The sequence below is a fragment of the Mytilus edulis genome, chromosome 10 (genome assembly GCF_963676685.1).
Source record: "Mytilus edulis chromosome 10, xbMytEdul2.2, whole genome shotgun sequence".
Classification (NCBI taxonomy): domain Eukaryota; kingdom Metazoa; phylum Mollusca; class Bivalvia; order Mytilida; family Mytilidae; genus Mytilus; species Mytilus edulis.
Genome location: NC_092353.1, coordinates 70895373 through 70910813, shown reverse-complemented (window position 1 = coordinate 70910813; position 15441 = coordinate 70895373). Strand labels below are relative to the sequence as shown.

The 15441-nt window shown below is 32.6% G+C and overlaps 1 protein-coding gene across 1 annotated transcript in view; it reads left to right on the top strand.

Annotated features, from left to right (window-relative positions):
- The first annotated feature begins 217 nt into the window (after nucleotides 1-217).
- The window catches only part of LOC139491791 (MAM domain-containing glycosylphosphatidylinositol anchor protein 2-like), a 31459-nt gene continuing 16235 nt past the window's right edge, over nucleotides 218-15441 (top strand). Inside the window, exons 1-3 of the mRNA XM_071279666.1 lie at nucleotides 218-717; nucleotides 4582-4682; nucleotides 12469-12595. Of these exons, the coding sequence (XP_071135767.1) occupies nucleotides 252-717; nucleotides 4582-4682; nucleotides 12469-12595 (694 nt within the window). The 5' untranslated portion in view covers nucleotides 218-251. The remainder of the gene's footprint in view (nucleotides 718-4581; nucleotides 4683-12468; nucleotides 12596-15441) is intronic.

The following is a 15441-nucleotide window of genomic DNA, read 5'->3' as shown; positions in this document are numbered from 1 at the left end:
TAATAATTGTAATGTAATTTCAGATTTAGTAAGAGTTTATCATAAGAGCAAGATGAAGTTTCATCCAATGACATATTCTTCCTGTAAGATTAGATCAGGAACTTTTTATTCAACGTGTTTTGTGCATCATTTTTATTTTGCATTTTTAACTTCTTAACATCATCTGTCGTTCACCAGACACATTAAGATTTTTTTATTTTCTAGGTGTATGTAAATTTTAAAATACTAATTTGTATTTGGACATTTATGAAATGAAAATGAGGATAGTAATGATATTTTCTTTATTAATGTACTTTGTCAACGTTAATGTGTTTGGTAGCAATACACAAAATTCGTTGAATAAGGATATGAAGGAAATGGAAATCGCAGATATACGACTGGACGTTAACGTTATGAAAGAAAACTATCATGACCTACTGAAAAGAGTAATAGATAACGAAAATACAATTGAATTATTAGAAAACGATAAGCAGTATCTCAAGCATGAAGTAGAAAACTTAAAAAGACAATTATCATGCGAAACAGAAGTGTTACATGATATTACTGGAGAGCATCAAAAGGAGCTGAATGAAACAAATTTTGAGTTAAATCACACTTATTCATTCAACAAAAGGGTTCAGGAACTGAGCTGTACGGTTGATGTGATTGACAATAAGATCTTGTGTTTAGAAATGTCAAAATCTAGGGATTCATTTATGAAATGCATGACAGAAACAGGTAGGTACTTCAGATGTAGTGCCTCGATATCTTAAATATGTGTCACTATAATTCTATGGAAAGTCACATACGGAATAGCTAAATCTAAGGAAACATGTATGTAAATTGACAACCTCACAAATTTATGACAATTTTGCACAGTATATTTTTTAAAGTTTTTTTCTTAGAACACGAGATAATTGAAATAATAAAAACAAGAACCTGAAAAAAGGAAGTAAAATTTATTGAGTAGACGTAAAAATTGCACACAAAGTTCAGAACGTAATACTTATAGATTATCGAGGGTTATTCGGATGGGATTGCGTTTCTGGGATAGAATCTCATCGATGTGAAAGCCCTGAGATTATATGTTGTCGAAAAACATCCTCGATCTTTAAGAAGGGTAAAGAAAGGCAACAGTAGTATGCGGCTGTTTGAAATTTATAAATCTATAGAAAAAAAATCGGGTTACAAACTCAAAATGAGGGAAACACATCAAATATAAGAGAACTACGACACAACAGAAACACAACTTTAAAATGTAACACAAACAAAAACGAACTATAATATAACAATGGCCATTTTTCTGACTTGGTACAGGACATTTTAAGAAAACAAAATGGTGGGTTGAACCTTGTATTGTGGCTAGCCAAACCTCCCGCTTTAATGTAGACTAGTAGTGCGGTGACAGAAGTCGTCTAGATCGCGAGTTTAATCTCCCCAAAAAACACACGGCTTATAATGGTCTTAACTTTAACAAAATATGTCTTCCTTAGTTTTTGCCCTGTCGTCAGAATTTCGTACGGTCACATTTTTCTAAAAAGTCGTTTCAATGACTAGTAGTATATTGGAGAGTTTCAACCCTCCTTTTTCAAAATGGAAAATTGTGTATGTTTGCTTACATTTAATTAAAATAGTTTTTCCTGAAGCTATTTTTATATGTGATAATGTCAAAATATTCTATTCAGTATTTTATTTTCTTCTAATCTATAAAATTTGCGAAGTTTTGACTGTTTAAAATTGAGGTAATTTTTATTGCAAATTCAGACACAAACTTTAGTTTCTTCTTCATAGTACACATGTGTAGTAATACAAATTATCCCATAACATTTTAAGCATATAATATTTTATAAAACTAATAAGTGATAAAAATTTTGGAACCAAAAATATGAAAAAAAACTTAAGAAATCAATGGAAAAAGAATAGAGTAAAAAACTTCAATTTCAACACGGAACTTAATCACTTGCCTTCCGTCACATTTTGTGTATTAGTTAATAATTTGCTCTCAACTGATATATGAAATTACTACCTTTTTTGCTATTATATACACATATTTTCAATTAAAGTGCACTGATATATGCCACAGTGCCACGTACTTTGTTTGTATATGTTTATATTCTCTGTTTTTTGTTTTTTTGTTATAAAACGTCAGAAAAGTCTTATTGTAAAATCAAAATAATAGACGGATAGTTCCAGTAAATATTCCGTGATATGTCAAGTCCGTTGCAACTTGCTCCACATTAAGTCCAAAGAAAAGACAAAAGTCGTTAAATTTTATCCAGTGCTTTATATGCCCCCAAAATAATCGACTGAGATTTTGAGTCAATTTACCAGTATAGGGAAGTTGATTTGTGTATCTGCATTGAATATAAGATTGGATGAGGTGAACATCAAGATGTTTCATGCGAAGCTGTTAATTTGAAGAACTCCGTGCAGGCAGTCTATCATCGTTCATGCTACAAAAGTTACACAAGTAAACATATTTGTTCCCCCTTTTAGAGCGAGGAAGCTTCTAATCTGATATTTAATGACGACATACAATTATCGGACTGTTGTCCCTCAGTTTCGGGTATTTGTACGCGTTCTAGAATGCAGTCGTTCAACTGGAGCGCTTGTATATTTTGTTGTTACAAAACATTTTAGAATTATCAAAAACTACTCAAGTTTGAATCAGATGAGCGTATTAAGAATGTTTTATGCGTGTCAGATAAAGTTAAAGTTGAAATAGTTTCCCGTCCATCTTTTAAACTTCAAGCACTAGATGTCATTTTGGTTGCATTACAAATTATTTGCTAAAAACGAAAAAAATATTGACAACGATTTAATGGTCATTCCGCATGTCACCGTTCCTTGATAAATATAGATCTTTTCTTCCGGCCGATTCTAATTTAAAATATTCTACGTGTAAAATGTAAAATTTTTATAGTTACTTGACGAAACTGCATACAGCCAAGACTATTCTCAGGAAATGGCACCAGAAAACTTGCGTAAATGCTAAGCAATTGTTGAGTCAATCTTTTGTGTGGCCATTTTGTTTTACTCCTAAAGCAACGAGTAGTCTATAAAAAAAACCTGAAGTATCCGCAAATTCAATTTGAGATCATATTTGACTGTAGTGTTATATTGCTTTGGTTTGATACCTCACCCAATATTATAGTTCAACAAATAATTTTAAAGTATCGTCCTGCATGACACTTGATTTTTACCTGAAATTGAAATTTTTCATAAGGTTAAGGTGCTCTAAATATTTTATAGGTTGAAAACTTGATTTTGTAAGTTTTGTTTATAAAACGTCGTTTTAGGATTTATTTATTTTTTGATAAAAAATTCTCAATGATTAAGGTTTATGTATAATAACAAACATTACTCAAGCCAAAACAGTATCATTTATATTTAGGTAGAGTTTAGAAATAGAAAAAAATGACAAAATTGAAACCCTCCCAAATTTTCACAGATTTTTACATATGACCTTTGACCTCAATTTAAAAAAAATGTGACCATATCAAGTCCTGACGACAGACATATTATTATAGTACATGATTTCCTCTTTCCAATGACATATTATATAGGTGTGTGTTCGCTGGGGAGATTAAATTTTAAAACATCTGCCTTCAGTCACCACACTATAGCTTCAATGTCTGACATACACATAAAGAAATATAAAAATCGATATTTTAGGTTATGTCATAATAATAATAGAAACTAAATATTGAAATATAGTTTGTAAAAGAATTTTAATGAAAACAAATAGTTTATCTCTACAATCAACAATCCAAGAAAATACGTCTTTTGAGAGAGAAAACAATGACTCATTGGATAACATGTTTAGAATACTAACAAATTACATTCGTCTTTCTTACTTTTAAAATTAAATTATCAAATTTTAAACCTGGTACCTTTTGTTCGTTATTATTCGTGTGTTTCTCTGTCCTATATTTTCTCCCATTCATTTTTATTGTATTCCTGTCATGTAATGTTGTCATTTTAATGTTATATTTAACATTGCCATTAAAGCGGGAGGCTTGGCATGTCAGAATACAAGGTCAACCCACCATTTTTTTTTCTTAAAATGTCCTGTACCTAGTCAGGAAAATCGCCATTGTTATATTATAGTTCGTTTCTGTATGTGTTACAATTAAATGTTGTGTTGTTGTGTTGTTGTGTTGTGTAGTAGTTCTCTTTTATTTGATGCGTTTCCCTCAGTTTTTAGGTTGTAACACGGATTTGTTTATTTAACCAATCGATTTATGAAATTCTGACAACTGTACACTACTGTTACTTCCTATATAACAATCTCACCAATCAAGACATCTTTTTTATCTCATGAATAGATTATCTTACCCGTATTTGGCAATGACTTTCAACTTTGTTCTTGTTTGGATTTATAACTATTTTGATCTGGGCGTCACTTTTGAGTCTTAAGTAGACGAAACGATAAGATAATCTCGCCAATCAAAACATTGATGGCGCGCAGCGTTGTGAGGTTTGTGGAAGAGAATGTCAGAAAGACCATTGTTTGATCAAGAAAATATTTTTTTGGTGAAATAAACTTCATCATTATATACTGCAATGAACATTTCACACATTCAGTTTTGTGTGTTACAGGAGTGGTCAGTATTTGTACATTTGAAACTAAAGTGGACGAAAACTGTTTATTCTATGATGATGAAACTGGACTGGACAAAAAGAACTGGAGACGACATTCGGTAAGTTCTGAATAGATCATATGGAAACATTTTAATTGTGTTGTGATGTACGCTATCCAAATAAGATAGCTTTACTCTGTTCAAACATACGAGTAATAAGAAAAACAATTATTTATTAATGACGAGTTCTATTTTTGGGGGGTTTGTTTTCTTTTTTCTATTTTGTAAATGTTTTGTGGTGACTTCTCATACAAGTAAGAGGTTAAGCTAGATAGCTACACACCCACCATTTTGTACAAAAAAATGTCTGTACCAAGTCATGAATATAACATGTTTGTTTAACTTGATTTACGTGTTTGAGCAAATGATCTGGTTGCAGATCTGTCTTATATACTTAGAATAGCTGGAATTCACGTGCTTTTTCGTTCAAACCAGCAATCCTCATCTTTCAACTCTTCGCCTTAGACAAAAAGAGGACTACTGGGTTAGACAATTGGGAACTGAGACACCATATGGTTGCAATGACAAAGTTGATGGTATAGGTATCTATCTAGTGCTTCCTGTAACTCCATGAATGTGATGAACATTTTCAACTCTTCTACTCGAAGAATACGCATTCATGGCCGTAGTCATTATATATCACAAACTATCAATGATATCTCTATTAATGACTTGCTGTCATTTATACATTAGCCGTTAGGCATTCATCACATTCCAACGAAGCTTTAATTCATTCTATACTCCTTTCAAAACTTCATTATCTATTCAATGTATGTTTGGAATTAACTGATCATAGATACCAGGATTAAATTTTGTATTTACGCCAGACGTACGTTTTTTCTTCAAAAGACCAATGTTAAAAATCCTTATTCAAACCAATACAAACTTACCGATATCATTTCGGACATTGCAAGTGACAGACTTTTCAAACTAGTTCGCATTTGAAAAGAGGAAAGATCCTTTCCTAAACTTTCGTCAATTCTGTCAACTTAGGCAATATCCTTCATTATAAGTAAGTTCAGTCGAAAATACATCCCTATTCTAAAGATCAGTCTGTAGCAATCATTTCTTAAACATATACAAAAAATATATTTTCAATTGCAAACACGTTTTGCAGGATCTCAATAAACTTCCTGATTGTTTCTGTGTTAGTTCCTCATTCATTTATTATCCAAATGGCCACGTTATAACCGGTGATTTCAACATTGTCTATTTGCTGCGAAATGTGTTAAACAAATGTCTGAAATATTGTGAGCCTAAATCTATCAATTGGAAACACAACTAAAAAATAACTGATGGATTCATTCAAGTATTCCAGGCAATGGTTTAACCTAGAGAAAGAAGAGGTAGATACTCTTTCCGAATGGATTAAGGCTGTGAGCTCGTTGATACCAATGAGAATTAAGAAACTGAATGGGTCTATCAATACCCATGCTACGTCAATCTTCAAAGACCCAAATGTTACAAAACACTTGTCCTATCTCCATGACATATATGTTGTTATCCCCGCAGATAAATCCCCAAACAACATCATTTTTGTGTGTAAATAATTTACATAAACTGCTTGATAAATAAATCTAGTATTAAAATTCACTTGGAAACTCAACATATACTCCACGACACTGACTAAAGAGGATATCCTTGATAAACATAGGTCTGTTCTATGTTCTTTTTGAATTACAACAAAAGATGAGGAACTGGATCTTCCATTATTGTATTGGAAACCTAAATTTTTTTGGTGACCTTATAAACAACAGTATATTGCTGAGTCTTCCAAGGGCTCCACGAAACCTCTTTCTAAATTATGAACATCAATTTCACCAGCAATCAAAGCCGGGATTCAAAGTTATTGTGAAACTGCCTATTCTGGAATTGGCGTAAATCAGATGTGTATACTTAAAAGTTCAAAAGATCTTTTAAACAACATACAATCTAAGACTCCTATATTGCAATAGTATTAAAATTTTTACTTTTCTACACTTTACAAGCATTTCCTTTTCCAAACTAAAAGACAAATTGAAGGAGTTGGTACTGCTTTGTTTCATAAAATAAAATGGCTAACATAGATACAAGTATCTTGTCGTAGGGATGGAGAAATCCTACTTTGTAAAAAATCACTCTGATTCAGACTCAAAACATCTCTGAATCTGACATTATCAAGATGATTTCTTGATTGACAACATATTTGTTACGTTTGGAGGATGTGTTTTACCTCAAAATATCGGTATTCCCATTAGGAACAAACTGTGCCCTCTTCTTGCCAACTTGTTTTATTATTGTTATGAGGTTGACTTCATAGGAAAAAAGAAATGAAGTTAGCAATAGCCTTTAACTTTACTTTTCGTTATATATATGGTGTTCTCTCGCCTAAATATTCCAATTTTGGTGACTATGTTGAACGCGTCTATCTCATTGAACTAGAGATAAAGGATACAACTTATTATACTAATAGAATAGAAAGTCCCTGAACAGATACAGATAAGTCTACCTCATATATTGACTTACATATAAAAATTGACAATGAGGGTCGGTTGAAAACAAAACTTTACGACCATTGTAAGCAAAGGTACCAGGATTATAATTAAATACGCCAGACGCGCGTTACGTCTACATAGGTCTTATAGGTGACACTCAGATCAAAATAGTTATAAAGCCAAACAAGTAAAAAGTTGAAGAGCATTGAGGGACCCAAAATTTTAAACTGTTATGCCATTATACATTCCGAAAAACGTACAGCTACGTACTCTTGAACCTGATGGACTTAATGAGAGGGATGAAAAACAGTTCTACCCAAAACCAAAGGAATAAATCATGAATTTCATTCTATTTAACTAAAACAACTATTTGTTTAGATTTAAAAATTGTTATGTACAATAAACGGCAAAAATATGTTTTATATACCCCATCAATCAATATGTTAAACTTTTACACAAATTTTGTGTAGCCGTCAAGCTACAAAGATATTTTTTGTCATGCATCCGATTTCACCTAGATAGATGCACACGCCCGATGAAGCTAATTTGTTTAGCGAAATATTGCGTGAATAATATATAAAATATAACATCTTATTTTATAACACTCATTAGTGTGTTAAAGTTACATTCTTAGACACTTATATATATATATATATATATATTACGGATTACAAATGTGTGGAGGTTTTTGATTGGATAACAACACAGAGATGTCAGTATATATTCAGGAAACTGCCGGGGTATATACGACGTTTTTATCCCCAATTGGAACCTCAAAAACGTCATCATAACACCGGTTACTATGTGACGTAGTCAAAAGCTATCAGACTGTCAGAGGCTCACAGAGGGAAAATAATGACGTGCTTCAGTCAATAATACATTTTTGATACAAAATCACGCAATTTACACTTTTAATACTTAAATTTAATGTTAAAAGTGTTATTATAAATTATTACATACATGATAAAATTATATTCACAGCAAATTAGAAAATCCTTCACGTATGCCGAACATATCAGGTTGGGTTTTTCAATATATATGTGTTGTCAACAAATACCTGCACCGGAAAATAACATTAAGTCAGGGGTAATCCGTAATATATGTGTAATTCAGGTCTCAGAAAGGGTATATACTGTGACATTCCCGGCTTAGGGCTTATATCTCCTTCGCCTTCGATATATATATCCCAATGGAAACGATATTCCCGGGCTTGTATTTTCTATCCTGATTTCCTTGATAAAGAGTTGCTGCTTACAAAGAAGCTATGAAACCAAGAGTTCCAAATGGTGAAGCAGATAACCTCTTCATAAATTTTACGGACGCAATCACGAGTTGGTTGACCGTTACGGAATAGCCGTTTCACAAATGATATCGGATATGTTCCTTATGTCGTAACAACAACCCTGTTCCCTGTCAATGAATGTAACCTACCGAATCAGACTATTTGCCTGGTTTGCAATAACATGAGCAACACGACGGAGGTCACATATGGAGCAAGATCTGCTTACCCTTTTGGAGCACATGAGATCACCCCCTGTTTTTCTATCGGGATCGTGTTGCTTAGGCTTTAGTTTTCTATGCTGTGTCGTGTGTTCTATTGTTTGTCTGTTTCTTTTTAGCCATGTGTTGTCAGTTATTATCGATCTATGAGATTGAATGTCCTTCTAGTATCTTTCACCCCTCTTCTTTGGACAAATTCTTTTATTAATTTTTCAACTAAGACTTCGATAGTCATCTTCTTATTTTAATTTATTATGAACCGCCTATAGCAGTTAAGGGGCATTCTGTTTTCTATTATATACGCGGCTGCTGTTGTGTCTGATCATCCGTTCGTCCCTTCGTACGTAGTAAAAGTTGTCGTTACAATATTTAACAAGTTCATACACAAGTTCATTGTGATGTTGCACTTAAAGATTAAATGCCAAATAAAGGCAACAGTAGTATACCGCTGTTCAAAACTCATAAATCCATGGACAAAAAACAAAATCGGGGTAACAAACCAAAACCGAGCGAAACGCATTAAATATAAGAGGAGAACAACGACACAACATCGAAACGCAACACACACAGAAACAGACCAATCATCAGACAAAACACCACGAGAATAACAAATGTAACATGAAAACCAAATACATGAATTTGGGATAGACAAGTACCGTGCCACGTCTTATCTCAATATCTCAAAAATAAGAGAAAACACAAACGACTCAACGTTAAAATGCAACACAAAGAGAAACGAACAATATATAACAATGACCATCTTCCTGACTTGGTACAGGACACTTTTAAAGGGGAATAAAAGTGGTGGGTTGAACCTGGTTTTAAGGCATGCCAAACCTCGCACTTTAATGGCAAAGTTAAATATAACATTGAAATGACAACATAATATTACAGGACTACAATACAAATAAATAGGAGAACATATTAGACACAGAAAAACATGATTAATAGATAACAAAAAGTATCAGGTTTAAAATTCAATACGCCAAAAACGCGCCTTGCCCACACAAGACTCACCAGTGACGCCCAGATATAAAAGATCGAAAGTGAAAAAAGTACAAAGTTGTACAGCACTGAAGATCAAAAGTTGAAAAGGTTTCGCAAAATACGGCATTGTTTTTATGCCCGGGATAAGAACATTCTTACTATATAGAACAATTCATGCTATTGCAAACAGTAAATTTTATCAAATGAATATGAAAGAGATATACACAAAGAAACTAAAGTATTAACTAATTACAGAAAACTAAACCTGAATACATAACGCCTAGATATAAAAGATCGAACGTGAAAAAGGTACAAAGTTGTACAGCACTGAAGATTAAAAGTTGAAAAGGTTTTGACAAATACGGCATTGTTTTTATGCACGGGATAAGAACATCCTTATTATATAGAATACTTAATGCTATTGCAAACAGTAAATGTTAACAAATGAATATGAAAGAGATATACATAATGAAACTGAAATATTAACTAATTACAGAAAACTAAACCCAAGTTTATCACAAAATAGACACACATCCGAATCAGTCCAAGCGTCAACGTAATTAAAAAAATTGTGACGTCACATACGATGGCGAAAAGGCAGAAACGTTATGCCACATTTGAATTTATGAAATTTAGAAACAGCATGACGTCACATATGAAAAACTATCATTCAAAAATGAGATAGAATTAGGATTGATTTAGAACTAAATACTGATAATTCATTTAAACAAAATGCATATTGCAATACTTATTAATAGCAATTAACTGTAATATATATATGTCCAGTTTGTTATGAATCCAACTTCAAACGTAAATAATCGTACAAAATTTAATATAATTAATAAAGAGGAGGTGGTTAATTTTTCTATACGTCATACCTAAATATATAATAAGAAGACGTCAACACATTTGACAAAATCTGATGAGAATTACAAATATAACATTAAACATGTAAACTAAATACATGAATTTGGGATAAACAAGTACAGAAACACGTCTTATAGTAATGCGAATTCACATTCAGCAAAACGGTCACAATCGGGAATAAGTCACGTTTGGTAATTAAAAGATTAGACGACATAATGAACAACGTTTTCGATCCTTATTACACGGGCGACGTAAAATGAAATGGGAAAGCACATTGTCTCTTTGACATATTTCCCATTCCTTTTCTCAATCTTTTATCAAGTACATTTTGGGGCTAAGGTTTTTGATAAAGGTAGTTTACTATGAAGTTGTGGTCTCATTAATTTAACAAATAAAATTGAGAATGGAAATGGAAATGTGTCAAAGAGACAACAACCCGACCATAGAGCAGACAACAGCCGAAGGCCACCAAGGGGTCTCCAATGCATCGAGAAACTCCCACACCCTGGGGAGTCCTTCCGCTGATCCCTAAACAAATATGTATACTAGTTCAGTGATAATGGACGTCGTACTAAACTCTGAATTATACACAAGAAACTAAAATCAAAAATCATGCAAGACTAACAAAGGCCAGATGCACCTGACTTTGGACAGGCGCAAAATTGCAGCGGGGTTAAACATGTTATTTGGTATCTCAACACTCCCCCTATACCTCTAGACAATGTAGAAAAAAGACACAACAATACGCACAGTAAAACTCAATTTAAGAGAAGTCCGAATCCGATGACATAATATGTAACAAAAGTATCACTCTTATTCATTGATGTCATTTAACCTTGATTTTACAGTTCACTTTTTCAGGAAAAAGATAGTTTAAAACGGGCATAATATCATATGCAGGCTTTTATTATGCCATAAGAATTGTTTTATTTCAAATTGATCCTATATTTTTTTCGTTTGACTATAGGTGTAATACCACCATTGATTTTCCCCTATTAGTCTTTGTTAAATTTGCAATTTTCAAAAAAATGTGAAGAATTTATCCTCGTTTCAAATAAAGAAATACTTGGCATGAGTAAAGTTTTATACTGTCCAGTTCTATAGAAAAAAATCACAACACATTTCATTGCATATAAGGAAATAACCATCATTGGAAGATAACCAATCAAATTTCTCCCCTTATTTTATCTGTGTACAAGGTTTAGTCACCATGTAACCTCAAGATTACAAAATTTTCTATAGAAATCCCAAACAAAAAATAATTGTGTTTTGAAATACCCAAGACATATGTTTATGACACAGAAATGGTTTTACTGCTATAAAATGTAGGATTAATTACCTACAACTGTCAAATTCAAGGGAATATTTTTTTTCGACCTACTTTCGTATACAACCGGATGTGACGTACCATGATTTGGTGGTATTACACCTGAAAAACTATATTAGATCCTATTGTTTATGAAGGAGGGTTTTACTTTATAATAAAAGAATTATAAGATATATAATGATACAGGTTTAATGTTTCAGTTCATTAAGATGAAACAATTCTGTAGTCTGAGATTATAACTATCATGAACACCGCCATTATAATTCATTTTGATTGTTGAACATTTGACAATTGTAATTTCAAATTTTCCTGCCGCTAAAACTAGCACTGTAATTTGGAGCAAATTTGCTGATCCTTGGGAGCACCTGAAATCACCCCCGGTATTAGTGGGGTTCGTGTTGCTCAATTTTAAGCTTTCTATGTTACCAAGAGGCAAAAAAACGACATGGTAAAAAAGAGAAAGATCAGTTACAAACAGCAGTATACAAAACACAACATACATAACTAAAGACTGAGCAACACGAACTCAACCAAAAACCGGTTATAATCTCTGGTGCTCTGGGAGGATGAGTAGATCCGGTTACGCATGTGTCATCCGTACTATTTACCAGGTGATACCTCAAATTTTCTAATCAAACTTGATTGGGTATGTTTATAATTCTATTTATATCAGGTTGTGTTTGTTTTATAGGGCAAAACATCTTCACTTAATACAGGTCCAAGCAGAGCCAAGACTGGGAATGACTACATTTATATTAAATCTAGAAGTATGGATTACTTAGAAAATGCTCTTCTTGTCTCAAACATTCCCAAACAAGGTGAGTTGAGTAAAAAAATAGTTAAATAAATAAAGTTCATACAATGCTCAGGTCCTTTCGGTGTTTTATATTTGGGAACTAGAATTAGTTATGTATACTGTTTGAATGATAATTCCTAATTTCCGTGGCACGTAGTGTAACGGGAATTAATTGTCTTCTCACGTAGTAGTTCGAAGGCGTATGAATTTTTTGGGCGGGGAAAAATTATTGTGTTAAATGATAGGTGTATATATGGTCATTTCTAGCTCTGCCTTACTTGAGTGAACATCAAATTTTTTCTGAGTGCCATTATGGATCCGCACATCGAAAATAGTGTTAGCGGATTGTTGTGGAGAAAATTCGAATATCACAGAATGATTTATTGTTACAAATGGAAGGGATGTTTTTATAAAACAAACAAGAATTCGATCACAAACAGAAGGAGAGATCCGAATTACAAATGAACAGGTTACAAATGAACTTTCGGTGAACGAAGTCTATAAAATTCAAAGAAAGCCGTGTAAAATGGAAAGTGGTACAAGAATATACAGCGAATCCCCTCCCATATGATTCCGAGGACGATCGTAAAATTCTGAGAGCGCAGACACGAGTGGAAAGGAAAACAAAAGCAGAGAAAGCTAAGAAGAAAAGACCAACGCCGTATAGCAGGCAAACTTCAACTGCTACTTCTAGTGATACAAATGGAAAAGCAAGTGGGAGGCCCGGAGTTTGCTATAACTGCTACAAGCCTGGTCACTGGAAATTTGAATGTCCAGAGAAAAAACGAAAGTTAAGTACTAATTTATTTAATGTTAATAAATTGAGTAGCATTTGCTCAGATTTTCTATATGATAATAGTTTTCAGGTGAATACGAATCACCTAACTGATAAGTCTTTAAAATATTTCATGAATGATGATAGTATTTGTTTACTCGAGCGTGAACGTATCTAACAGTTAACGGTAAATTCAAGTTTACTCACACCTGTAGGTAAATTGAAAAATCAATACACAAGTGGAGAGATATAGGCACAAGCATGTATATTTTAAGTGTTATAGAAAAGGGATACGGTATTTCATTCAAAGTACTACCAGAAATGTTATATTGAGAAATAATAAATCTGCTAGGGATAACGGGAAATTCGTTATTGGCGAGATTTTAAAATTGACAGAAAAAGGTTTCATATCAGAAGTTAAAGATATACCTTTTGTGGTTAATCCTTTACAGCAGATTCCAACGAGAATGAAGCTACAGGTAGATTCTTTGGTAAGCTTCTTTGTTAGCTCAACCATGAAATGATTATTACCTCAAAATTGGGAGGAGCATAGCACCAATTCATCATCCAATGAAAACACTCATATCAATGGCCTGTTTATAATATGTATGTTTCATACAAACAGGTTTCCCTAAACAACTTTGCAAATTAAATTTCATTTCTTATAGTTTTTGATTGAATTAAAAAATTCTATGTATTACAATAAATTAGAAGCGGAGTTACGGTTTATGTTTTGTTCAAGGATCATGTACCCTTGTGTTGATTTAATGCTAAACAAATGGAAATTTTATAGAAAATCCACAGCATTTCCTTTGCACTTTCATAGTTGACAATTTAGTACTTGATATATGGAGGATTTTTTGCAAGCAGTACTAGCAATGATTTCATTAAAACAAGTTTATAAATTTAGATATTGGTTTAAACAAATATATATATGGACCAATTCAAGTACACCTTCTTTTTTTCATTTACATTAACGGCTGTCTAGGACTTTTTTTAAACATTAAACGCTAGCACATCATAGAAAATCAAGTGTCTGAGTAATCTATGCTTAAAATTTTATAACAAAAATATCTGCGGATTTTCTACAAAAATCTTGGTTTATTTGACACAAAATCCCGTTTAACTTTTAAATGCAATAAAACTACAAATAATAATGCTTGATCGAAGTTTCCTCATTGTAAATGTACAAAATGGCCCATCTCTATTATTCATTATCATTGCTGTTTTTATATTATTGCAGTTTGAAACATTCGTAATTCAAAGGCTACAGAAGGGATCATTAACCTTATACATACACATAACTGGATTTATAAATGAACTGAGTAATTGATTGAAATAAAATTGACAAATCAAACACACCTACAACATGCGTGTGAATTAGCTTATAATTATCACTAAATTTTAAATTTAGATTGAACACTTATTTCTAAACTGACTTGTAAAACTAGTTTTACACTATTTAATTCTGTCACTAGTTCTGATTGGTTCTCTGCTTAACTATTAACTCCACCCAAATGATTGTTGTACCTTACCTTATAAGGTCTTATAATGATTTCATGGTTGAGCTAGCAAGGAAGCTAACCAAAGAATCTACCAATAGCTTCATACTCGTTGGAATCTGCTGTAACAGTAGCTTTTAGTAGATCTAAGAAGCCCCGTTTTAGTTTTGGACTGTAGGCATATCAACGAATGTATACACTAGTTTAGGTTTAAATTTGAAGATGGTACAGTTGCAAGAGAATTGTTTGAAAAAGGCAATTTTTTATTTAGATATGACCTTTAAAGTGCATATCACCATTTGGAAATATTAGAGGAACATAGAACTTACTGTAAACCAACTTATTTTCGCGGATACTTTATTTCGCGTTTTACCAATTCTAGTCCATTTCGCGCCTTTTAAAATTCGCGATTTTCTTATTTACTTGATGTAGATTAATAACGATTTACTTATTCGCGACGATTTATATTCGCGTTATTTTCCTCCTCGCGAAAGTCGCGAAAATAAGTTGGTTTACAGTTTTAGTCGGGATTTCAATGGTATAACAAAGTACTTTGTATTTAATGTTCTTCCTTTTGGTCTGGCCAGTGCG